Source organism: Felis catus, chromosome D1 (assembly GCF_018350175.1).
Source record: "Felis catus isolate Fca126 chromosome D1, F.catus_Fca126_mat1.0, whole genome shotgun sequence".
NCBI lineage: Eukaryota > Metazoa > Chordata > Mammalia > Carnivora > Felidae > Felis > Felis catus.
Genome location: NC_058377.1, coordinates 6830849 through 6858559, shown reverse-complemented (window position 1 = coordinate 6858559; position 27711 = coordinate 6830849). Strand labels below are relative to the sequence as shown.

The following is a 27711-nucleotide window of genomic DNA, read 5'->3' as shown; positions in this document are numbered from 1 at the left end:
TAAAACTTGTTAGGACTTGTTACAAATGAATTTCTATCAAGTCAGTATTTTCCCTTTTTGCTTAAGACAGGCTAATTTTAAAATGTACCATATACATCTCTATTAAATCTTATATTATTCACATTCATTTTTCCAATCTATTGAAACTTTTTTTGAAATTCACATTCTTTCACCCAACTGTCCTTTTAAGTTTTGTGTTATCACCGACTAGATAGTATTTGATTAACCACCTCATATACTTTTCACAAACATATCAAGGCATAAATAAGTGAATAAATTCTAACACTCCGATAATTTTGCCATTTAAGAAAAATATTATTCTACAAAGAAATATAAGAATCATAAGACTCCCTAAAGACCACCAATGTAAGTTGATCTCCCCTATCAGAACATGGTTTTCAATCCATTTCTTCCTACCATCACCTTTCTCCAAATTGGTTTTTAACCAGATCTTACAAGAAATATTTTAAGAAGACAGAAATCACATCAAGCAACTTTTCCGAACACAATGGTATAAATCAATTTAAAAAACCTGACAAAACCACAAATGCACGCAGTCTAAACAACATGCTACTGAACACCCAATGGGTAAATGAAGAAATCAAAGAGGAAATAAAAATATACATGGAAACAAATGAAAATGAAAACACAATGATCCAAAATGTTTGGGATGTAGCAAAAGCAGTTCTAAGAGGGAAGTTTATAGCAATACCTCAAGAAACAACAAAACTCTCAAGAAAACAACCTAACTTTACACCTAACAGAACTAGAAAAAGAAAAAGCAAAGGCCAAAGGTGGTGGAAGGAAGGAAATAAAGATTAGAAAGGAAATAAAGAAAAGAGACAACAACAAGAAAAACAGAAAAGATCAAGGAAGCCAAGGGCTGGTTCTTTGAAAAGATCAACAAAATTGATAAACCTTTAACCAGATTCATCAAGAAAAAAAAGAGGACTCAAATAAAATCGGAATGAAAGAGGAGAAATAGCAACTGATACCACAAAAATACAAAGAATAAGAGAATACTATGAAACATTATATGCCAACAAACTGGACAATCAAGAACAGATGGGTAAATTTCTAGACACATAAAGTTCCAAAACTAAATCAGGAAGAAATAGAAAATTTGAATAGATTACTAGTAAAGAAATTGAATTGGTAATCAAAAATCTCCCAACAAACACATCCAAAACCAGATGGCTTCACGGGTGAATTCTACCAGACATTTAAAGAAGAGATAGTATTTATTCTTCTCAAACTACTCCAAAAATGAGAAGAGAAAGGAAAACTTCCAAATTTGTTCCATAAGGCCCTGATACCAAAACCAGGCAGACAGACAAAAAAGAGAACTAGGGGCCAATATCCCTGATGAATGCAGATGCAAAAATCCCCAACAAAATAATACCAAGCTAAATTCAAGAATACATCAAAAAGACCATTCGCTGCAGTCAAGGGTATTTATTTCAGGGATGCAAGGATGGTTCAATATTCACAAGTCAATCAATGTGATACATCATATTAACAACAGGAAAAATAAAAACCATATGATCCCCTCAATAGATAAAAAAAAATTTAACCAAATACCACATCTTTCATGATAAACACTCTCCGAACAAAGAGGGTTTAGGGGAAACAAAGCTCAACATGATAAAAGCCATATGTGAAAAACCCACAGCTAACATTATACTCAATGGTGAAAAACTAAAAGCATTTACTCTAAGAGCAGGCACAAATAAAAGGTGTCCTCTCTCACCATTTTTATTCAACACAATACTGGAAGCCCTAACTACAGCTACCAGACATGAAATAAAAGGCATCTGAATTGGTAAGGAAGAAGTGAAACTGCCACTATTTGCAGATGAAATGATACTACACATAGAAAACCCTACGGAGCGCCTGGGTGGCTCAGTCAGTTAAGCGTCTGACTCTTGATCTCAGCTCGGGTCATGATCTTGTGGTTTGTGGGTTCAAGCCCCGCATCGGGCTCTGCGCTGACAGTGCAGATCCCGCTTGGGGTTCTGTCTCTCCTTCTCTCTGCCCCTCCCCTGCTTGTGTTCTCTCAAAATAAATAAACTAAAAAAAAAAAAAAAAAAAAAGAAAACCCTAAAGACTCCATCAAAAAACCATTAGAACTCATAAATGAATTCAGTATGCTGTTGCAGGATACAAAATTAATACACAGAAATCTGTCGCAGTTTTTTATACACTAGTAACGAAGTAGCAGAAAGAGAAACTAAGAAAACAATGCCATTTACAATTATACCAAAAAGAATAAAATACCTAGGAGTATATTTAACCAAGGAGGTAAAAGACCTATACTCTGAAAAAATAAGATATTAATGAAAGAAATTGAAAATGACACAGAAAAATGGAAATATATGTCATGGTCTCATATTGGAAGAATTAATATTATCAAAATGTCCATACTACTCAAAACAATCTACAGATTCAATGCAATCCCTATCAAAATACCAACAGTATTTTTCACAGAACTGGAACAAATAATCTTATAAGCTTGTATGGGACCAGAAAAGACTCTGAATAGCCAAAACAGTCTTGAAAAAGAACAAAACCAGAGGTATCACAATCACAGTAATCAAAGCAGTATGGTACTGGCACAAAAAAAGATACACAATCAATGTAACAGAAGAGAGAGGCTAGAAATAAACCTACACTTACATGGTGAGTCTATGACATAGGAAGCAAGAATATACAATGCGAAAAAACAGTATCTTCAATAAAATGGTGCTGGGAAAACTGGACAGCTACATGCCAAGAATAAAACTGGGCCACTAACTCCATACACAAAAATAAACTCAAAATGGATGAAAAGTCTAAATGTGAGACCTGAAACCACAAAATTCCTAAAAGAAAACATAGACAGTATTCTCTTGGACACTGACCTTAGCAACAGTTTTCTGTGTATCAATTCAGGCAAAGAAAACTAAAGCAAAAATAAAGTATTGGGAGAACACCAAAATAAATGTTTTGCCCACCAAAGGGAAACCATCAACAAAACGGAAAGGAAAGAGATATTTGTAAGTGATATATCTGATAAGGAATTAACATCCAAAATATATAAAGAACTTCTACGATTTAACACCTAAAGAAAAATTTGATTAAAAGATGAGCAGAGTACCTAAACAGACATTTTTCCAAAGAAGACATCGAGATGGCCAATAGACACATGAAAAGATGCTCAACATCATTCATCATCACGGAAATACAAACCAAAACCACAATGAGCTATTACCTCACACCTGTCAGAATGGTTGCTATCAAGAAAATCAAAAATAACAAGTGTTAGTGAGGATGTGGAGAAAAGGAACCCTGTGCACTGTTGGTGGGAATATAAAATGGTGAAGCCAATGTGGAAAACAGTATAAGGTTCTGGAATCCTTTATGATTCAATAATTTCACTACTGGGTACTCACTCAAAGAAACAAAAACACTAATTTAAAAGATATATGCACCCCTATGCATTATTCACAATATCCAAGCGATGGAAGTAACCCAAGTGTCCACTGACAAATGAATGGATAAAGAATATATGGAGGATGAGTGCGCAGGTGGGTGCAACAGAATATGACTCAGCCACAAAAAAGAATGAGATCTTGACTTCTGCAACAATGTGGATGGACGCAGACGGTATTATGCTAAGTGAAATAAACCAAAGAAACACAAACACCATAGGATTTCACTTCAAGTGAACAAAAAAAAAAAAATGAGACTTTTAAATACAGAGAAGTGGTGATTATCAGAGGGGAGGTGGGTGGAGGAATGGGTGAAAGAGAGAGTGGAGATTAAGAGGTACAAACTTCCATCTATAAAATAAGTCACAGGGATGAAAAATACAGCACAGGGAATATACTCAATAATAATGTAACAATGCTGTATGGTGACTACGTTTATAGTATGGTGACTACGTCTATCGTAAGCACTGGGTAATGTACAGAATTGTGAAATTATCATGTTATACACGTGAAACTAATATAACATTGTACGTTAACGATACTTCAACTTAAAAAAAAATTTTTTTTGAAGTTTATTTTTATTTATTTTGAGAGAGACAGACACAGCATGAGTGAGGGAGGGGCAGAAAGAGAGAGAGACAGAGACGGAGAGAAAGAGAGAGGGTATCCTAAGCAGGCTCCACACTGTCCGCGCAGAGCCTGACGTGGGACTCAAACTCACGAACCATGAGATCACGACCTGAGCTGAAACCAAGAGTCAGACACTTAACTGAGCCAACCAGGCACCCCTCAATTAAAATTTTAATGAAAAAGGAAGCCATTTACATTCAATAAATTTTGTTCTTCCCACAAAAATAGTACATCTAAGTTGAATCAAAAGAAATTGCCATTATTGGACCAAGTCTAACCTATAATAAGGTAATTTCAATTAACTCATACAGTTGTTTTAGTAAACCAGCAGATGTCGTCTTAGACCACACTTGGTAAAGTAGTATATACCATATTTATAAGAAGTGTATGATACTAGCAAGTATTAAAATTACCACTTCTCTCATTCCTTCCTGAGCTTTCGAGTATGCATTTTCAAAAGCTGTTTGCTGAAGCTTCAAAGGAAGTGCTTTCAAAAATGTGGAAGAACCTCCGTGCTTCATATCCTGGAATAATCTTAAAAAAAAAAAAAAAAAAGTAAAAAGTGAAATAATTTACCTTAAATTCAACTTTCCAAAGTATATCATCAGACACAAATAAATCACTATGTGACACACACTAACATACTGGGTCTTGTTTCAAAAAACTAATGAAATCTGAGCCCATTTAAGCAGCTTATATTTTAGGTAGATGTGTGAGAACATAACATTTCAAGCGTTCAAGAATGCTGAACAACCGGACAAAAACATGCAGTCCTAAAAAATTACAGTTGCTCCTTTAAGTACTCAAACATAAAACAGGTCTACATGATAGAATCACTCCAGTGCCTGACTGCATGTTCACCAGAATAAATATAATCGTAATTAGCACAAAATGAAATGTCCCAATCTTCATTTTATAAACGCATATAAAAGTCACAGTGACATCCAAACATTCAATACCTTCCGGAAGTGGTTAAGAGACACATCTTATTCAACTCAACCACTTACTAGCTGTATGGCACGGAGCAAGTTACTTTCTCTCACTGAGCCACACTTTTCACTCACAAAATGGAGAAAATAATAGTATCTAAGTGATAAAAGTGTTAGAATTAAGAGAAAACATAAATGCCAGGCCTACGGTATATGCCCAGTAAGTGCTACCTACTTTCAATATCACAACTAGTGACCCACGACTGTGCCAGACGAGACACTGCCATCTGCAGCATTCTAGACACGTCATGAATATAGGACCTATTACCTATTGATGGACTCTGCGGCCAACATGCTAACTTGATGATGATTATCAGCAAGAAAATGTGGAAAGACTTCGTTCACAGGAAACTCTTTGCCCATCACATTAAGAATAGCCCATTTTGAAGAAGGATCAGCCTATGGGAAAAGAACTAAGGTTAAATATGAAATACTAAGACAAAAATTATCCACCAACAAACAGAAACAAAGGCTACTTTAAAAATTTCAATAGAGACCTTACTAATAATTGATGTGGAATAACTCACCTCGAGCAAAGTTTTAAGGCATTTTACTAGTGCCATTCTTACAGAGAATGTGCATTTCCCCTCCTTTGCTAAGTGCCTGAAATAAAGTAAGTGTTTCAAAGTCAAATAATTATTCCACTAAAAGCTCAGTCAAAATATATCATTGAGTATCATACTTATTCTAGGTTTCTTCCAAAATTTCTTTTCATACTAAATTTAATTCTCATTCTGTAATTCTCATAGGCCAATATTCTCAGCTTCGAAAAAACTCCAAATAAAAAAAGTTAGTTTGAAAAGGAGTTCATTTTAATGTACCTTATTTGTTTTCTATGATCATGCCTCATCTGGGGGCTATCATACTTCAGCTAACCATGTTATTTATAAACTTGCTTTAAAAGGAAAACATTTGGGGGCGCCTGGGTGGCGCCGTCGGTTAAGCGTCCGACTTCAACCAGGTCACGGTCTCGCGGTCCGTGAGTTCGAGCCCCGCGTCGGGCTCTGGGCTGATGGCTCAGAGCCTGGAGCCTGTTTCCGATTCTGTGTCTCCCTCTCTCTCTGCCCCTCGCACGTTCATGCTCTGTCTCTCTCTGTCCCAAAAATAAATAAACATTGAAAAAAAAATTTTTTTTAAATAAAAAATAAAAGGAAAACATTTGTAAAACTTGTTTTTTTTATCAAAGATTTCAAAACCACACTCTACACTGATTCAGAAATCCTTACAAATCAAGTGGGAGGAGGGCTCTAAAGATGTGCTCCTCTGTAAATATGGTAAAACTTGCCTCGTGTCACGTCACGCTGTGACTACATGCATACACTGGTGACAAGGCCAATGTGTTCACTGTTCTTCAAGCAATCAAGGAAGGAAACAGAAATTACATTCTGCTATTGTTAAAAAATGTATATACTCACATTCAAGGATTCGAACAAATCACTAATGCAGAAAGACAAAGTTAACAATTGCATCCAGAGTAGTAAAAGAAAGTTAAGAACGCCACAAAATACTCTGCACCTACCAGAACGCTCCGATCACTGTTAGAAACTGCCCTTGAGCATCCCTTGTGTTTTCAGCATCCATACTGCCTTGACACAGGTTCATCACTATATGAACGACGTGGTTTAAAACTGTTCTGCAAACATCCTGGTCACGGCGATACAAAGAACACACGTTGCTGTAGTGGAAAAAATTTAACTTTATAAGTACAGCACAACACACCAGTTAGTTTATAAATTTAAAGTGAACATAACACATGGTTTTAATTTCTTACGATAGCGGCTTCAGGAGTTCAACAACCTCTTCCATCGGCAAAGGATGTTCTTCTCCAGGAAGCTCCTTTAAGAGCACTAGATACTAAGACAGTTGAGAGGGTTAAATCATTTTTTTTCTATAGGTCATTTGCCTAAATAAGTATACATATGTAACCATAAATTCACACATTAATGCATGCACACGTGTGCACACACAAATACACACACAAGACCAGTGAATTTGTAAAAGAGGCAGTATAGTAACAAAAAGGGTCTGAAGTCAAACAGAGCTGGACTCAAATCCCAGCACTACAATCTATTACTTGCATGGTTAAAAAACGTGCCTTGTCATCGGGGCCTTGTACTCTCACCTGTAAAATGCGGACAGGGCACTTACATGGCCAGATTACTGAGGATTAAAGGAAATGAATGTAAATGTCTAGCATGTATTGTAGGAATTCAGTAAATAGATAGTTGTAATCACTGTTGGGGTTAAAAGCCTGCGCAAGAATCTGAAATGATTATCATGTTCCTGTCCTCCAAAAATAATGCTTCGGGATAAGACTTCAATGGTTCAAAACTGTTCTATGGAATTCTGGACAACAAACATAGTGGTGGGCAGGGAAAAGGCAAATACACTGGCTTCTCTTCCTAAAGGCAACCTTGTAAGGTTCTCTATGGTACTGGGGATACCAAGGGCCACTCAGCAACTACCAGGTATAATAATGGCAGTTGTAACTAGGCAGCCGGTTTCCGAGAGCCGCCAAACAATTTTCTAGCTATAGTAAGAAATTCAAAGATACTTTTTCCTATCATCCATATGTAGAAAATGTTTCTTCCTCCTTCTCAGATATTATAAAAGAAGATTAAATTGGACCATTTTAAATATTTGCTTTGAGAGTCACATGCACGATGTCACAGAGTATCTTGAATTGACTTTAAATGCCAAAGCCTCAAGAAAAGCTCAGAGCCTTTCTCACTGGTTGGGGCTGGAGACCTGACTAGAGTGTTGGCCAGGGTCAAAACCAGGGGATCACACAAGGCTCAACTGAGCACATTTGCTGGGGTCAGAGGATCAACGAGCTTGTTCACGACAGCTAGAACATGACAAGGATTCCACAAGGATTCCAACTTCACGACCATAAGAGGTTCTAATTACGGAATCCCCTGGCATGTTTCCCGGGTCTGAGGAAACACAGGCATGTTTGCCAATTTTCTGGGACTAGGGACATGCCCATGGACTCACCCAGCATACTTGCTGGGCCAGAGGCTCTCCCTAAATGTTCAGTAGTGCTGGGGCAAAGGAGATGACTTACATGGTCAGGAGCTAAGTAACATATAAGAATACTGAGTAACCAAGTAAATTGTATGGAAGTTAAATGGGAAGCCAGGTCCCTTACTGTTGGGAAAGGTAGCTAGAAATATGCACAGAGAAAACAACAAATCCTATGATGCTGGACTGGAACTGAAGATATCTACTGGTAGGTGGACAGATTAATGGGGGTAGGGCAGGAGAGGGATTCCTTTCTTAATATTCTCAAAAAAAAAAAACAAAAAAAAAAAAAAACCAAAAAAAAAAAAAACCAAAAAAAACAAACCCCAAATCTGAATCTACTTATTAGGAAACATGAGACAAACCCAAAGTGAGGGTTTCTAAAGAACAAGTGGCTATATTTCCCTTCTTCTGATGCTTTTAGCCTAAAGCCAACAGAAGAAGGGAATAATAAAGATCAGAGAAGAAATAAACAATATAGAAACAAACAAAAAACCCAGAACAGATCAATGAAACTAGGAGCTGGTTCTTTGAAAGAATTAATAAAACTGATAACCCCCTAGCTAGACTTACCAAAAAGAAAAAAGGACCCAAATAAATAAAATCACAAATGAAAGAGATTACGATGAACACCACAGAAATACAAACAATTATAAGAGAGTAATATGAAAAATGATACGTAACAATTTAGGCAATCTGGAAGAAACAGATAAACTCCTAGAAATATACAAACTACCAAAACCGAAACAGAAATAGAAAATTTGAACAGGCTCATAACCAGCAAAGAAATTGAATCAGTAATCAAAAATCTCTCAACAAACAAAAGTCCAGGGCCACATGGCTTCCCAGATAAATTCTACCAAACATTTAAAGAACAGTTAATACATTTTCTTCTCAAAGTGTTCCAAAAAGTAGAAATGGGAGGAAACTTACAAACTCTTCTATAAGGCCAGTATTACCTTGATTCCAAAACCAAAGACTCCAATAAAAAAAAGAATTATAAACTAATATCCCTGATGAACATGGATGCAAAAATTCTCAACAAACTACTAGCAAATCCAATCTAATAAATAGTACATTAAAAGAATCATTCACCATGATCATGGTCCTGGGCTGCAAGGAGGGTCAGTATTTGCAAATCAATCAACGTAATACATCACATTCATAAAAGAAAGGATAAAAACCATACGATCCTCTCAATAGATGCAAAAAAAAGTATTTGACCAAGTACAACATCCATTCTTGATACAAAACTTCAACAAAGTAGGGATAAAGGGAACATATGTCAACATTCATAAAGGCCATATGTGAAAGACCCACAGCTAACATTCTCAATGGGGAAAAACTGAGAGCTCTTCCTCTATGGTCAAGACCAAGACAGGGATGTCCACTCTCACCACTGTTATTTAACATAAGACTGGAAGTATGAGTCTCAGCAATCAGACAACAAGAAAAACAAAGCATCCAAATAGGCAAAGAAGTCAAATGCTCATGATTTGTAGACAACATGATATTCCACGTAGAAAATCTGAAAGACTCCACCAAAAAATGCTAGAATTGATACACAAATTCAGTGAAGTCACAGGATACAAAATTAATGCAGATATCTGTTGCAGTTCTGTCCACCAATAACGGAGCGGCAGAAAGAGAAATCAAGGAATCGACCCATGTATAATTGTACCAAAAACCCTAAGCTACTTAGGAATAAACCTACCAAAGAGGTAAAAGATCTATAGTCCGAAAACTATAAAACACTGATGAAAGAAATTGAAGAAGACACAAAGAAACAGAAAAACATTCCATGCTTATGGATTGGAAGAACAAACATCATTAAAAAGTCTATACTATTCAATACAATCCATACATTTAATGCAATCCCTATCAAAATACAACCAGCATTTTTCACAGAGCTAGAACAAACAATCCTAAAATTGGTATGGAACTACCAACGACCCCAAACGGCCAAAGCAATCTTGAAAAAGAAAAACAAAATGGGAATCATCATGATTCTGGATTTCAAGCTATACTACAAAGCTGTAGTCATCCAGGAAGTGTGGTACCGGCACAAAATCAGACACGTAAGTCAATGGAACAGAACAGAAAACCCAGAAATGGACCCACAATTATACGGTCAACTAATCTTCAAAAAAGCAGGAAATAATATTCAATGGAAAAAAGACAGTCTCTTCAGCAAATGTGTAGGGAAAACTGGACAGCAACATGAAGAATAAAACTGGACCACTTTCTTATACTGTACACAAAAAAATTCAAAATGGTTGAAGGACCTAAATGTAAGATACGAACATCAAAATCCTACAGGAGAACACAGGCAGCAACTTATTAGACACATCTCCAGAAGCAAGGGAAACAAAAACAAAAATGAACCACTGGGACTTCATCAAAATAAAGACCTTCTGCACAGTGAAGGAAACCATCAACAAAACTAAAGGGCAGCCTATGGAATGGAAGAAGGTATTTGTAAGTGACATATCGGATAAAGGGTTAGTATCCAAAATCTACAGCAAACCTAGCAAACTCAACACACCCCCCCAAAAAATAATCCAGTTAAGAAATGGGCAGAATATATGAATAGACACTTTTCCAAAGAAGACATCCAGATGGCTAACAGACACATGAAAAGATGCTCAACATCACTCATCATCAGGGAAATACAAACCTAAACCACAATGAGATACCACCTGATACCTGTCAGAATGGCTAAAATTAACAACAGAGGAAACAACAGGTATTGGCTAGCATAAGGAGAAAGCAGAACCCTCTTACACTGTTGGTAGGAATGCAAACTGGTGGAGTCACTCTGGAAAACAGTATGGAGGTTCCTCAAAAAGTTAAGAACACAACTAACTACCCTATGACCTAACAGTTGCATTATTAGGTATTTACCTGAAGGATGTAAAAATACTGATTCGAGGGGCGCCTGGGTGACTCGGTTGAGCGTCTGACTCTTGATTTCAGCTCAGGTCATATCTCACGGTTCGGGGAGTGGAACCCTACACGGGGCTCCACACTAAGAGCGTGGAGCCTCCTTGGGAATCTCTCTCTCTCTCTCTCTCTCTCTCTCTCTCTCTCTCTCTCTCTCTCTCTATCCCTGCCCCATTCATATTCTCTCCCTCTCTCTCTCTCTCAAAATAAAGAAACATTAAAAAACATACTGATTTGAAGAGACACATGGGGGGGCGGGGAGGGGGCAAACCATAAAACAGACTCTTAACCAAAACCAAACTGAGGGTTCCTGGAAGGGAGGTGGGCAGGGGGATGGGCTAGACGGCTGATGGGTATTGGGAGGGCAACTGTTGTGATGAGCACTGTGTGGTGTATGCAAGTGAAAAAAAGAGAAGGACAAATGCCTATACTATTCAAAAATACGAACGTCCTAAGGAAAGACTAAAGAACTGTTCCAGATTGAAAGAGACTGAAAATGCATGACAATTCGAGGCAAGGATAGAGAATTACTAAAAAGGCAGATGTGGTAAAATGTTACCTGTGGAAGCGTGTGAAGGAAATATGGGAATTCTTGTAGTATCATTACTTTACTGTTATCTTGAAATTACATCTAAAAATATCTACAACATGTAAATAAGGTCAAGGCAAGACTCAGAATTCAACTACAAGGTATGTATTATTTTTACTCGGGAGTCTGTGTTTCTTGGCCTACTTTAAAGTAATTTATAATAATTAATTATAACTAAAAATAATAAATGTATCCAAAGTCCAACCGAGTTTTAATGTTTCACTATCCACTTAAAATTTTTTCACAGTACATGAAAAGGAAAAGTCTATTTTATAACTAGCATCAGATTTTTATATTTTTATAACCAGCATTTTTTTATAACTAGCATTTTTATAACTGGCGTCAGATTTGTTCCTCAAGGAAGCAGTTTCAAACCATCACAAGTACCATATACTCTACTCTATTTATCCAGCAACATCAGACGGAACTGAAGGTGTGTCACTTTCCCCAAACTCACCATGTGCAGGTGGAGGGATTTAGCAGGATCCAGCATGCTGGAATCAATTAACATTAACAGTCTCCTCCGAATGTCAGCTGCTCTGAATGACACGGTACTAGTCTGAGCGGTAGTTACACACATACACAAGAACTTGAGCATGTCGAGGAAAAGTAGATCTTGCTTTGAAAGATGTTCTTCAGCTAAAGGATTCATGGCACCTGAATAAAAAGCACTTATTAAAACTAAGAGAGGGACACAACACACATATATTGAACATTAACTCAAACATTTTCCAGTCTACAAAAAAAAAAGAGAGGGATGAAAGTCTACGGAAAGCAAAATTATGGTGAAAGTGATTAAACACTAAAAGCTTCAAAATTCTTCATGAAAAGTTACTCCAGGATTCTGTCATCAATAAATAATCTATACAAACATTCACAGAAGCACTGCCAAGTACAGCGAAACAGAGAGGAAACCACACTTCTGACAAAAAAAAAATGGTCACGTGAGTTATGGTACCTATGTTAATTTGGATACTATGAGGCCATTAAAAAGTACAATGATCGGGACACTTGGGTGGCTCAGTCAGTTAAGCATCCGATTTCTGCTCAGGTCATATCTCACAGTTCGTGGGTTTGAGCCCCGCATTGGGCTCTCTGCTAACAGTTCAGAGCCTGGATCGTGCTTCAGATTCTATGTCTCCCTCTCTCTCTGTCCCTCCCCTGCTCTAAATCTCTCTCTCTCTCTCTTGCTCTCTCTCAAAGATAAACAATAAAAAAAAATTTTAAGTATAATTACCAATAAAGCTTAATGAAAAAAAAAAATGCTCACAGTTGTTACAAGGAAATGAAGGCATAAAAAAACATGTGAACAGTTGATGCTGATTCCAAAAAGACAAAAAAGGTTAAAAGCGATGGCCCCAGGGGTGTTTTCACTCTCCTGCTTTGTTTTCCAAATAATCTATTTTAAATTCCTTAGATGAAGACTAACACAGGTAACTAATTAATTCAATTCAAAATCAGAGAAATCTAAGGTACACAGAAGGGAACCAATCCCAGCAGACTATAGAAGGGAAAATAACATGGGCAAAAAATTGGTATCTCTGAGGCCTTTCGTAATGCCAAATCAATACAGAGGGAAAAAGAAATCCCAAGCAGTAAATGCGTATTTACCAATAGTACTTTGACCTTCTCCAGATACGTTAGCATCACTAACACTGCCGGCAGGGTAATCACTGAATAGACTCATGGATGACTGATCCTCCGCCTCCATCAGACTTTCATCAGGATCATCTTCCACTGATTCCACTTCTCCATAGTCAAACGGCTTTCTGCTGAAGGATGCCTTCAGAGAAAAAAAACAAAGATGTTTAAATTGGCTTCTTCCAGAAGCATGTTTTAGTTAAAATTCACCTAATCAAACAATTCAACATTCACATGTATGAATGAATGCTACAGTATTATTTCTATTAAATGTCTAACAATAAAAAATGGATACACTGTAGTATGTATATACAACAATAATACGCAAACCTTAAAAATAATTTCTTACAATAAGCTTTATAACACCCAAATGTCACGAGCATATGGGGAAAAGTATAAATTGGTAGGACTGTTTTTGAGGAAATTGACAATATCCATCAAAAAGTAAAATTTGCATTCCTTTTAAACAAGCAATTCCGCTGCTAGAATTTATTCTACATTCATGATATACACACATACTAGTAGACAAAAATACAAGAATCTTTACCACAAAACTCTCTGTAACAACAACAAAATAGAAACGACATCTAATGGTAAGGTCAGATGGACTAAAAATACATATATACCATTCCCATATAATGAGATACAAAGCTACTTTAAAAAAACAAGTAGGAGCGCCTGGGTGGCTCAGTCAATTGGGTATCTGATTTCGGCTCAGGTCATTATCTCGCAGTTCGTGAGTTCAAGCCCTGCGTCCGGCTCTGTGCTGACAGCTTGGAGCCTGGAGTATGTTCCAGATTCTGTGTCTCCCTCTCTCTCTCTCTGCCCCTCCCCTGCTCGTGCTCTGTCTCTGTCTCTCAAAAATAAATATACATTTAAAAAAATAAATAAAAACAGCAGCATGTAGCAACATAGAAAAATGACCAAATTACAGAATATTTTTCATTCAACATACATTTGAGTATGTAGTGTACGTGCCAGGCACTGTTCTAGACTAAAGAATACATGTAGCAAAAGCCCATTCGTATGGATGGAAGAAAAGTCAATGCCATGATGAGAAGGTGTTGTTCGTCTGACAGTTTTTGTTTTTATTTTTAAAGATAAACAATTATTTTGAATTCTGGTATAGTGTTACATAGAAATAAGTGTAAGCCTGGATGATTACTTTACAATCATTCAGTCTATTACTAATTACTGAAAAACTAAAAGCCAACCAGTATGTACTGATATTAAGAAGCAAAGAATATATTCCCCTCCAAAACCAAATAACTTCAATTTCCACATTTAAAAATACATAAGGTGCCATATATCGTGAGATGAATACCTACCAAAGAGAGGTATCAACGAAAAAAGAATCGAAGAATCAATGAAACAGGGTGGTAAAACACGCATACTTACTAAACTTCTACAAATATCTGCAATATCATTCATTAGCTTTGATGTCAACAATCTCAGGAAAAATCCAGATGCAATCTTACTTGGACTGGGCTGTAATGAAGACAAAAACACAAGCAAACAAAAAAATAAAAACTTATTCTTGGCAGACAATATCTTCTCTATCTTAAATGAAATACCGATTTTCTTTGATGCTGGAAATTCTCTATCATGAGAAGCATGGATGATCAGTTTACTATCAGGCCCAAGATATAAACTGCATCAACAACACTAACCTCTTTTCTTAGAGTAATAACTACAGCACATTTAAGTATATTGTGTATAAACATTAAAGTAAAATACCGACTACTGACCCTAAACACAAGTGATAACTGTAAGTTTGAATTCATACTTCCATTTCTCTCCTTCCCCATTTACAGAAAAACACAGAAAAACACATTGTTTTTTTAGTTAAAAAAAACAAAAACAAAAAGAAAAACACATTATAAAATCAAAAATATGTGCTGGTAATATTGTTATGTAGCCATGTAGTTATTATTAGCTTTCGAAAAACTTGCTTTCCAACTGTGACTGACACTCTGGCCTGGCTCAGGTACAACTTAGGCCTGTTCCAAATCGAAACAAAGATGACACAGAGCAACACTCTTTCTGCCCAGGGTTCTACAAGACTATCTGGGCAAAAGAGAACAAGGCATGTGCTGGAGTTCTCTATCTTCATGGTGCTCACTAGCCCTGGTACAGTGGTATGCACCTCACATGGCCACAGTCAACAAATTTTTACTAAATGAAAGAAAATACCCTGGCCATAAAAGAGTTGCCTCTGTAGTTGTCTATAAAAGTGGTAATCCCAGAAACCTTCCTGAAATGATGAAATTCGTTCCTGAGAAACTCAGATTACCTGTTGCTTTATTCCTGTGGATGCTACCTTTATTTACATTCCATTTAATTGTAAATTACAAATGGACCAAAAAACAGTACCACCAGCACCCAGTTATCCACCACACTGAGTGACCACACAGTGAAGTAAGAACACCTTACCCTGGTACAGTTAGACAAGCAACGTGTACAGAGATGCATCAAATTTCTCAGTGAGACAATCCTAGATTCTTCATGGGGCTTATTTTTAAACACAGTGATACTTTCTCCGGCACACTGCATGAGAGACTATTGATAAAAGAAGAAAAAACCCAAACTCTAGTTAAAATGACAATTTAGGGATTGCTCTTCAAAGTCTACTTAAGAAATAAAATCAGTGTTCTTAAGTTATACTTGGCTATCCAGAGTAACTAAAAGTCATAGTAACAATTAACAGTGTTTTTAATGACTTAACGTATACTCTGTTCTCCTTACAAACCACACACTGACAGAACAGGACTCAGAGATGAAAGTAAGTTTCATGTGTCCAGCAAACCTGCTTAACACTCAGTGAAGGATTCTTTAGGATAACTGATCACAGAAAAAACGTTTAAAAGTGCCCATACAAGTCAGTATTTTTCTTTAACAAGATTAAGTGTTAATGTGATACTATTTCAATTACTCTACGTATAGTTGGGTTAAAATCAAGTTTTAAGGAAGGATGGGTAGTTCCATTTCTCTCAGACAGCATAAACCAAAGAGAAAAGGTTACCCTATGTAGAAGTTTTTATGTTTTCTCAAGCAAATATACCAATTTCCCCAGGAATACATTGCACTCATATTTATCCAGAATGTGAACAGAATGAATTCTCATACCTTGGCTTTCTGGAACAATTCTGATTTATATGCTTCCTCTTCAGCTATTACACCCATGTAACAATAGCAGCCAAGAACACCCACCACAAGACTTGAACATCGGATAAGCGTTTCTGCATCTGTAGACTTCGAGTGAAACAAGAAAGAAAAAATATACACGTTTCACAAATAATTTTGAGTACCACAGTTATCTTTTGTAGGAACAAATCTTAGGTACACATTAAGAAACTAGTTAACTGATTTAATAGTGGCATAATTCTGATTATCTCTAAAAACATCTAAGAGATCCCTGCGGAGTTGTGATAAGTTAGAAATCTTGGGAAAAACAAAACTATCTCCTAATGGCCAAGTTAGGCATCTATCTCCTCTTAAAGTAGCACAATGTACTGTACACAAAGGCCCTTAATATTTGAGGTACAGTGGAAAGAAAAAAAATGATACACAAATAAAAGTCTATAACTCTTTGAATAGGAGCAGAAATCAGATTCATATAAAGAGATATTAAAATGACATTTTGAGCTTCAGAAAGATAAGAACCCTGACTTACTCAGCTTTTTAGACTCTAGAAACTAGCACAAATTTTGCAAGTAGATATCACTCAGACAAATTTACACAATTATTTACAAATCTGCAATGGCTACACAGAAAAATAACATTTCCAGATTTCTCTGTTCCTATATTGTAGGAAATGGCATTTTAGGGGAAAACACAGAAGACTGTATTACTTTGTCATGAAAATGGTTACAAGCGTGATCTAGCAGAATGTCAGTAACTAAGGATAAGACATATGGAACAGACACACTATCTCTTCTCTGGTTCTGTGGGTCATCATCCCTGGCTACTGAATTCACTCCTCTGAGTAACTTGCAGATTTTATTTTATTCAACAAATATTTCACCATTTACAATACAACAAGGCATTGTGGAAGATCCAGAGATTAACAAAAATACAGATGTCCTTTAAGGAGATTTACAGCATGGCTTGAAACATCTGCATATAAAACATACACACAAATATCCATGGGACAAGGAATATACTAAGAGTTACTTTAAAAAGAAATACTAGGGGCACTTGGGTGGCTCAGTCGGTTGAGCATCCAACTTTGGCTCAGGTCATGATATCTTGGTCCTCGAGTTCAAGCCCCCACATCAAGCTCTATGCTGACAGCTCAGAGCCTGCAGCCTGCTTCAGATTCTGTCTCCCTCTCTCTCTTCCCCCACTCACGCTCTCTCTCTCAAAAATAAAACATTAAAAAATTTTTTTAAAAAATACGAAGTACTGTGAAAATCAAAAGATGAATTATTATGGCTGAGATTATCTAAAAAAGGCTTTAGCAGGATTTTGACATGTGGATGATTTTGAACACACAAAAATGGGTAGAAAGATATTTATTTCACGTCAAAAATAATGGGAGTTTCAGCAAGAGAATGGTACACACAAAGAAAATTTGTGATCTTTTTTTCTTTGAGAAAGAGAGAAAGAGAGAAAGAGAAAGAGAAAGAGAGAGAGAGAGAGAGAGAGAGAGAGAGAGAGAGAATCTCAAGCAGGCTCCATTGCTAGCGTGGAGCCCAACACCCAACACGGGCTCAATCTCACCAAGAGATCATGACCTGAGCCAAAATCAAGAGACGAACACTTAACCAACTGAGCCACCCAGGCGCCCCAAGAGAATGTGTGATCTTAAGACAGTGAAGAAAACGATTTATGAGAAATTACTAGTGACCTCTAAACTATGGGTGATTGCTAGATCATTTATTACATTTTATTAACACTTCTCCATCTTCAAGTGTCACCAAGATCTTTGAGATCAGTTTAAATGATGTTCTTGTCTGTTATTGTAACCTCTCCCTCCTCTCAGTGGAGAGGTTCTTTCTCATCATATAATCCCTATGCTCCAAACCATTATTGTTCCCCACGAACCCACACAAAGAATTCTACTTCTTTAACATCTACTGGAATTCCTGGTACAAAAGAAACACAAATTATTCTTCTTGGGTCTTTCTGCTCTTGTAGTAAGTCTTCCCTATTTGTACGCATGTACTGTCACTATGCTTTTTTTAATTAAGCCTGTCACCATCCTCAGGGCCCCTCCTGCCTGTTTCTCCTTCCTAACAGTCCACCAAAGTTGAGTCAGATGTAGGCTTTAGTTCTTCTGAAAAATCTCACCTCAAAGGAGTAGTTATTTAGAAGCTGTTCTGATAACCCCAGAAGACAGCGATCCAGTGATTCCTTGAGGTTCTGGTGGACAGAAATGCGTCCACTGGACTGGAGCTTTTCTACGGGACATTCCTTCACAATGGTTAAGAAATCCATCTTGTCGAAAGTTGTCTGAAGAAACAGTTCTTCAATTTCTGAGAACGAAGACTCCTCTGCATCTTTGTGGTGTTGTTCACTTCAAGAGAGTAAGACCTTAAATGTACAATCAAGTGACCAACTGCTTCACCTCCACGCAGCAGCAATTTATCACAAATGAAAACTTTAACTTAGCATCTACTTTACAGACTGCTTACACAATTAACGGATTAGTCTTTTTAAAGGCTTCTCGGCTTTGGAATGGCTACGCTCGTGTACCAGCTTTCATTTTGCAATAGCAAATTCCACTAACACATGGATGAAAGACACAGAGGTTATAATTTCAAAGGCAAAGTCAGAAAACTTTATTAAAAAGAAAACATTAATAGCACCAGGTACAAACACTAAGATAAGCATTATCTGAAAACACTTTCCTTTTTTCCGCTTTGATTTCTCCAAAATGAAGGAGTTTTTCATGCTATGCCCTCTCAAGGGAGATCAGGAGTCTTAATACTAGTGAGCCATTTTCCGCCACAGTGATAAACAGGGGCCTCTTGAGTCAGTCAACTAAAATGAGGTTTTTAGACTTATTTTTACTTTGACCTATCCTCCATTACCATTAATTTTAAAACGAACAGATTTTACATGGCATACAAAAATGGGTCACATCTTTAAAAAACTCATGTCTTAACCACCCATGATAACTATTCTATTTCTTCCATTGGCAAGTGTTGCCACGCTATACTACACGGTGTTAAAAACCAGTCAACAGGATCTAAAATTATAGAACGCAGATCACTATCAATTGAATTAAAAGCAGCTTTTTCCCTAGCTCAGAGATGGAATTTTCTTTAATTGATCAACTTAGTTCATAACTTTTAAGACGTAGCTACTACCCTGCTAAAATTATTATCTTTGTAATTAACAGCCATAGCTTAAACGAATACAGAACTCTATTAGATAACATACCATTCTGGCACTCTTTGGAAAAAATTCATTGCAGCTTTAGAGTTTTTCATAGTGAGACTCACAAGAATTTTCTCCAGCGCAAGATGAGGAAAATTACTACAAAGGAAAATTAAAAAAAAATCTTCACTTAGAAGACCAAAACCCATTGAATGCATTGTTTATACTTAAATATCCATGTTTGGTTGTAAATCTTGACATCACTTTCTTTCATTGTTACTGAATTTTTTAACATCTAAAACAAGAATTAAGAAGCATACGTTTATTTTATGTTACTATAATTTTCAACACTTCCTGGCAGCAGACTCATCTAATTTTTAAAAATTGTATCTGAAACAGATTGTGAAATTAAAACAAAAGCACTAGGACCCACAAAATCCCATCCTCTACTCCTTCAGTCCTGACCACCAGCTGTGGAAAGGTTACAGGGTCAAGCTGCTCCCCATTCTGGGGCTTAAGCCCCATTCTGACTGTCTCCAGTTTCCTCCCCCTCCATTAATTTAACACCCGTCACGCACAAGATACTCCCATTCTGATTCCGGGATACGTATGCGTCAGACATACATGCAGATGAACCTACTCACAGAAAATCACAAAGGAACACGGAAGTGCTCAAAGAATTATAATTCGTATTATACAGGCACATCCCCCTGTGTTCTCACTGTCTCAGCAGAGATAAAAACAAAGTAAAAGGACATGAAGACATCCAAGCACAAAGACACAGAACACTGGAAAAACAAAGGGACTGTTTAATATTTGGGGTAAGGTCTGAGAAACCCCACATTACCACTGTGCGACAAGCCATCGAGTATCAAACAAGCACAAGCCTCCGGTACCTCCCCATACAAAAAGCAGCTGGATGCTAAGGAATTCAAATCACCTGTGAAGAACTGGGGGCGGCTCGGTACTGTCTTCAAAGTCATCCTCTAACTGATAGAATAAGAGCCATTTCATTATCAATTCCTTTAACGAAAACCTTCTATTTACTTCACATGTATTCTGCTCCACTCCTGTCTTTACTGTTTCTGGAACAACGCAGGTGGTCAGGGCCAAAGTCAAGCAGCACACTGCAGGACTACAACAAAACAGAGGGCGCTGTTGTTAGAAATAAGCTTTCCCCCCCACCACCACCCCGGGCCCAGTCCTAATAGTTCTATGTTTTCTTTCTGCAGTAAGTGCTATCACGAGAATAACCAAAATGAGATTACATGTGATGAAAGAATGACAAAGCGTTCCCCACCCTTGAGTGACAGAATAGGAGAGTCAAGAATGGGAGAAAAGCACTGCAAGAGGAGACTATAAATGCTACCTATATATTCTTGCAGGAAAAGCAGCAATGCACCAATTTTAAGTTACCATCTCCTGTCCACATTCTTTCCCTCAAGAACAATTTGCATCTCTTTGGTTTTTTTTTTTTTTTAAACGTTTATTTTTGAGAGACACAGACACAGCATGAGTGGGAGAGGAGTAGAGAGCGGGGAGACACAGAGTCTGAAGCAGGCTCCAGGCTCCGAACTGTCAGCACAGAGCCTGAAACCAGGCTCGAACTCGGGAACAGGGAGATCATGACCTGAGCCGAAGTCAGATGCCCAACCGACTGAGCCACCCAGGCACCCCCAGAATTTAACATATTTTTAACTGAAGTGAAAAACTACAAAAACCAGAGGGAAAAAAAAAAAAAAAAGGATACGTATATATAAAAATCTAATACAATACATAAATCAACCTACCATGAAGGTCTGCAGGCTGACCCAGTAAATAACTTCCAGAATTCTCTATCAACCTCAATTAAACCACCTTGAATTATAGCTCCAAGTAAGCCAAAGTTTTCAGCTTGTATTCGTTCAGAACTTATACCGCGAAAAGTAATAGACCAAATTTTAGTCCAGAGTTTCAATAAATCTGATTTCTGTGAGCTTTCCAGGTCTGATTTCTTGCCTTGACACGATGCAAGCTCCACAAGGCACCGTAACACGTACGGCGTGCGCTCCCCATGTCGCTGCTGAGGCAGAAGCTGGTACAGTATCATCAGTAATGGTGACAACTCATAGTTAGGTAAACTTGAAGGATATTTTGATATTAATTGGGTTGCAATCTGTAACCTAAAAGAAAAAAGTGTAATTAATTTGAAAATGATTCAAGTCTATTAACAAGCTAACAGAAAACAAATCTACAGACATAGCACCTTTACAATATCCTAAAGAATCACCATCATTACTTTCCATACTACTCTCCAAATAAAAGGCTCTTAGTATTTATTAAGCCCTACTTCCTAAAGTGGCAGGAAGAATGACAACTTTTTGGCCAGGTAGGGGAGCTGTCATATTTCCCTTACACAAAAATTCTGAGGAGTAACTAAAGGTAAGTGCACCTGACTGGCTCCATAGGTAGAGCATGCAACTCTTGATCTCAGGGCTGGGAGTGTAAGCCCCACATTGAAGCCTACTTAAAAATAAATAAAAAGTAAATTATCAATTTTCTTTTATTTATTTTTTTGTTAATTTTTTAATGTTTATTTTTGAAAGAGAGAGAGAGAGCACCCAAGTGGCAGAGGGGCAGAGAGAGAGGGAGTCAGAGAATCCAAAGTAGGCTCCATGCTGTCAGAGCAAAGCCCGAAGTGAGGCTTGAACCCCACGGACCATGAGATCATGACCTGAGCCAAAGTTGAAAGCCCAACTGACGGAGCCACCCAGATGCTCCAATTTTTTTTTAATAAAATTTATTTATTTTGAACAAGAGAGCAAGCAGGGGAGGGGCAGAGAGAAAGAGAGAGAGAGAATCCTAAGCAGGCTCCATACTGTCAGTGCAGAGCCTGATGTGGGGCTCAACCTCACGAATCGTAAGATCATGACCTGAACCGAAATCAAGAGTCAGATGCTTAACTGACTGAGCCACCTAGATGCCCCTAAATGACCCAATTTTCTACTTCTGAATTATGACACCCATCCTTACTCTTTAGCCACGAAGAATATTCCTCTAAAACAAGAACAAAAAAGCCAAACAACTATTCTTCCTAGATGGTGGTTAAGTCAAAAAATATTTGCTGTGAATTCTTAGAATGCATACTGCTCCAGAAGAAGAACTTTATCTTATTCATCCTTGCATCTATAATGCTTGGCACAAAGCAAGTATCCAATAAATAACCCTGCAGGAAATGAACAAATTGAAGAATCTGAAATAGGGATCCTCCACTATATAAGATAAACATGAGCTCAAACACTAGGTATCTAAATCAAGACGCTTTCCCCCACAACGCAATTATATTTAACTATTACATCAACATGGGGAAAACGGAGGCAGGGATCACAGAAGCTTGACCGTCACCTACAAATTTCTCAGTGTCCTTGTTCAAGCTGCGGAACCTTCCTCAGTTTGGCAAAACGAACAGGCTGGACTGAATTCTAAAGACTCCTACCAAACCTAATATTTTATGTTATCACAGAGGCCAACGATTTAATCATTTAAGTAACTGTGTATGCTGTACCCAGCAAAATTTTAAAAAGACAACCTTTCATTGTGGCAAGAGGTCCAAATTATTCTGTGATTTCTGAATGCCATCTTTAATTTCTTCCCAAGCTACTTTTACTAGCAGGTGCTGTACCTAAAATGTCTACGTTGAGATGCGCAACTCAGGAAATTCCACGAGCCACACAAGACTGTCTCCCAGGCTGCTGTCCCCCCATCTCCTTTGCTAAGGCCGTGGCCCCGGCTCCAGCACATGAGCCACGGTGGTGGACCTCAACACGTCCCAGCAACCACCTTCCCCTCTGCCAATGACTGGTTTAGGATTGGACAGATGACCTAGTTATGGCCAGGCTGTTGTAGTAGAGGTCTCGTAAGAAAAACTAAATGAGACCAGGATGACAATGAAAAAGAGAACATTTTACCAAGGCACAAGATCAAAATCATTCTGTGACTTCTGAAGATGATCTTTTATTACGTCCCAGCCTAATTCTATTTTCCTCTTTTTGCAAGTTGCACCGTAATCATTAAGTTCTCTTTGTGTGATAGTGTAAGATTGAGAAATCTCCAAAGATCTGGTATCTTCATTAAAAACCTGTAAAATAACAAAAAGACAACTTACTTTTTTGTTTTTTCACACTGTTCCTGTTTTCTAATAGTTCATGACGGAAAAAATGTTCCTCCTCAAATTAGACACAGGAAAGTCATAGAGCAAAAGTAATAAATTATGGAAATATATAAGTATGATAACATAGTAATGAACAAACATTTTACAGGACTGTAACAGCTCTCCAGGAAGCACATATTACCAAGCAAAAATCTGTATTTTCAATGGGATTAAATTTTAAAAAGCTTTTCTAATTAAAAAAAAGTATTTTAAGTTTAGCATTAAGAAAATATCTGACAAATGAAATTGCCCAGGATGTTAATCAAATTTCTGGGAAAAAGTTTTACTTAAGAAACATTAAGCCATAGGGGCGCTTGGGTGGTTCAGTCGGTGAAGCATCCGACTTTGGCTCAGGTCATGATCTCGCAGTTTGTGGGTTCGAGCCCCACGTCGGGCTCTGTGCTGACAGCTCAGGGCCTAGAGCCTGCTTCAGATTCTGTGTCTCTCTCTCTGCCCCTCCCCCACTCACACTCAGTCCCTCTCTCTCTCTCAAACATAAAATAAAAACATTAAAAAAAAAAAAAAACTGCCATCAACTGATGAACGGGCAAACAAAATGTAAAATACCCACACTGCTAAACATTATCAGGCAATAAAAAGGAATGAACCACTAGTTCCTAGCACAACATGGACGAAAGACTACAAGTTGTTTCCACGTAGTTTACAGTTGTGTTTCTATTTCATTTACATAAAATGTCCAAAATAGCAAATCTTTAGAGACAGAAAGGAGCTTAGTGGTTAGCTGCTAAAAACTGAAAAAAGCTGGGCACTGGGACTGACTGCTAACACGTACAGAGTCTGTTTGGGGAGTAGTGGAAATATTCTGGAATCACACAGTGGTGATGCTTGCACAATATAGTGAAAATACTGAAAACCACTCAATTGTGTACTTGTATGCTATGTGATTTCTAACTCAGTAGAAAAAAAAATTTTAAACAAGAAACATAATCTCATTTTCTACAGACAACCCTTTAAGAATGAAGAGTTCATCACTAGTTTTCGCTAAGTTCATTTGTGCAAAATAGTTATTTTTTATGTCAGAAGATTAATTCCAAATATTTACAGTATTTTGAACAGAAAAGCTGCATACACAAAATAATCTGACAAGGTTTCCTACCAGAACGCACATTTGAAAAGTCCAGTAAAGGGCACCTGGGTGGCTCAATTGGTTAAGCATCCAACTAGATTTTGGCTCAGGTCAAGACCTCACAAGTCGTGAGATGGAGACCCGCATCAGGCTCCACGCTGGAGCCTGCTTAAGATCCTCTCTCTATCTCTAAAAAAAAAAAAAAAAACAAAAAAACAAAAAACCCACCAAATAAAAGGAAATTAATGGAAAATTTCAACCAACTGTACCTGGTGACAAATATCTGCCATCAGGTCAATCAAGTTTTCCTTGACAGCAACATTACGGGATCCTGAAGAGTATTTCCCTCTGCTTCCTATATGACTTATCTCATTAATCAGCAGATCATATAAGTTGTATAAGATACTTTTCCATTTATTTGATTCATAAGCACCTGTAATTCAAAAAAAGAGAATATAATCTACATACACACTCCATTTGCCCCATCACCTCCCACAAAACTATTCAGCTACTGAGGCGGAAACTGGGCCAACTGCCCACTCAGTACTAACGCCTCTTGTGACAATATCCTTGGCAAACTCTACTTTGTAAGTGTCCACTTCATGCTCAGCTTACCTGTGTTTCCTATAAAATTCTTCAATAGTCTGATTTTTCTCTGATCAACTCAATGAAAATCTCAATCGAACTTTAACTGTGTCTCTCCCCTGAGGCAAATGTAATTAACATGCTCTGTCATTTATATGAGGACCAAGTTCTCACTACATCATTTAGAGAAAAATGTTACCAGTTCCTTTAACTGGTGTACAAATGACATGTTACCCAGACTTCTCATTATTCTGGTCACCTTTCCCTAAACACACTCCAGTCTACTATATCTCTCTTCAAATGGTGACTGTCCAAAATCTGGTAGACAGAATACTCCCACTGTCATCTGACCAGATGGGTAACAAAGGAGCTGTTACTCCCCACGAAGAACCATAAAATCTATTAACGCAGTCTAACACTACATTAGTGTTTCTGGCAAACTCACCATCCTGTCAATTTTCATCCTAAATATACCATTAACTAAAACCCTAAACATATCACGCCATCCCATAAATTAAGCCTGATCTTCATCCTGGTGAAAGCTGTGTGAAAGATGACAAACTAAGAGAATCCGCCATTCTTTGACTTCAGTAGTTTCTCGGGCCACAAATACTCTAACTACGCATACTAGAAGAGCCCATTAAACATTGCTACTTTTGAAAAAAATTGGCTATAACTGTTTTCCTCCATTTTAGCTGCTATTACTCAGGGTAGCATGATTTCCTAACACAGTCATTACGCTCGCCATGATGAATTCATCCAAAGGCCAGTACAAGGCCAAAAGTAAACACACCCTGAGCATGGGGGAACTCGTTCAGTTCCTGTTCCGCCCAATAAAGTTCCCTTCTACTGAATGAAGCGAAACCATCCCAGCAGTACTCTTTCTATGAAGGTATAATTGACATGCAACGTTAGTTTCATGTGTACAACGTAATTATTCAGTATTTGTATAACCTTGTGAAATGACCACAGTAAGTCTAGTTAACATACCTTACATAACAAAAAAAGAAAAAAAAAAAAAAGCTGCTTCCTTGTGATGAGAACTTTTAAGATCTACTATCCTAGCTGCTTTCAAATATGCGATATGTATTAACCAGCAATACTCTCTTGATGAAAAATGAAGGTAAAGGTATCAAAGAGGAGAAATCATTCATTTCTGGTATTCCCAGCAAACAGGGGCCTGGATCAAGTATGAGGTTTAAAGCAGTATGTACACATCTCCCTGAGGAACTGACTAATCTGACGGCTTTGGGTCCATATTTATCTTTTCTACCTCCTAATAAAAGCCACATGTAAATAAACAGGCCCTGCCTTCTCTGAACTCTTTTATGCTACAGTATGAGAAATACCTTTTAGCACCTAACTGCTGCATCATCAGCTCCCAGAGGGGACATCGCGTCATATTTGTGTTTCCTCGTGATGCTTAGCAATGTACTAAACAAACGGCACAATATGACTTGCTACCACAACTTCAAATTCTAAAAAAAGTGTGAGAAATATCCCTATGACTAATACCATTATCAAGCACAGTAATCCATAAGAAGGTCATAACCTCCTACAAAATACAATTTTCATACTTAAGCCCCTACATTTCGATGAGGAAGTAAATTCAAAACAGCAAAAACTGCCTTTTATTACCTTTCTCTTGGGTTTTAGCTCCCTTTGGATGACGGATATAAATTTGCAGCTGAAATAATTCAATAATCACTTCTTTTAAGCAATCATTAAGTCTGTGTTGAGTCCAAATATAAAGCAAGGTAGGAAGAACTTCATCTCCTAACTGACACACGCAAATTCGAAAGTTAACAGCCAACGTCTTGAGGAAGATAACAAACGCTGCTAAGATGTGGTTTAGACCTGCAGAGCTCTTCTCTTGTCTGTCACAGAAAATAAACACACTCCGCTTAACAGGGAAGACAATGAACACTGAAGACAGTTATGAAGTTGCACGCTGGAAAGAAAAAAGTATCTAATCTTCAAATAACAATAGCCTTAGTTTCAGAACTATTCAGGAAACAAATCCTAGTGGGACTACAGGCAGCAACAACATTATCTGGTGCTAGGACACCAGCTCTCTCTGCTGCTCAAATACCATGTATACAATGTGTCATGTTATAGACTAATGCAGCACAAACGTAAGATATTGATACTTCCAAAATACACTAGTTCATTTTTTCTTAGTACATCTATTCTCAAAAATGGGGAAAATCAAACTACTTAAGTGGATATTTATCTTTTTT

At 37.4% G+C, this 27711-nt stretch overlaps 1 protein-coding gene across 20 annotated transcripts in view; it reads right to left on the bottom strand.

The window, feature by feature from the left end:
* Positions 1-27711, bottom strand: part of ATM (ATM serine/threonine kinase) — a 128341-nt gene that overhangs the window by 77745 nt on the left and 22885 nt on the right. For 16 of the 20 annotated variants that reach the window (XM_045038242.1, XM_023239067.2, XM_019811247.3 and 13 more), the window contains 17 exons: positions 27110-27348; positions 25156-25319; positions 23558-23727; positions 21401-21772; positions 20551-20745; positions 19674-19769; positions 18579-18804; positions 16413-16538; positions 15720-15845; positions 14685-14774; positions 13257-13428; positions 12103-12302; positions 6861-6943; positions 6609-6764; positions 5617-5692; positions 5358-5488; positions 4514-4634 (listed from right to left, as the gene is read on the bottom strand). In XM_045038242.1, the coding sequence (XP_044894177.1) occupies positions 4514-4634; positions 5358-5488; positions 5617-5692; positions 6609-6764; positions 6861-6943; positions 12103-12302; positions 13257-13428; positions 14685-14774; positions 15720-15845; positions 16413-16538; positions 18579-18804; positions 19674-19769; positions 20551-20745; positions 21401-21772; positions 23558-23727; positions 25156-25319; positions 27110-27348 (2743 nt within the window). Of the gene's footprint in view, positions 1-4513; positions 4635-5357; positions 5489-5616; positions 5693-6608; positions 6765-6860; positions 6944-7230; positions 7250-12102; positions 12303-13256; positions 13429-14684; positions 14775-15719; positions 15846-16412; positions 16539-18578; positions 18822-19673; positions 19770-20550; positions 20746-21400; positions 21773-23557; positions 23728-25155; positions 25320-27109; positions 27349-27711 lie in introns of those variants that run through there. The other 4 variants (XM_019811242.3, XM_045038241.1, XM_045038244.1 and 1 more) reach the window with 4 other exon arrangements.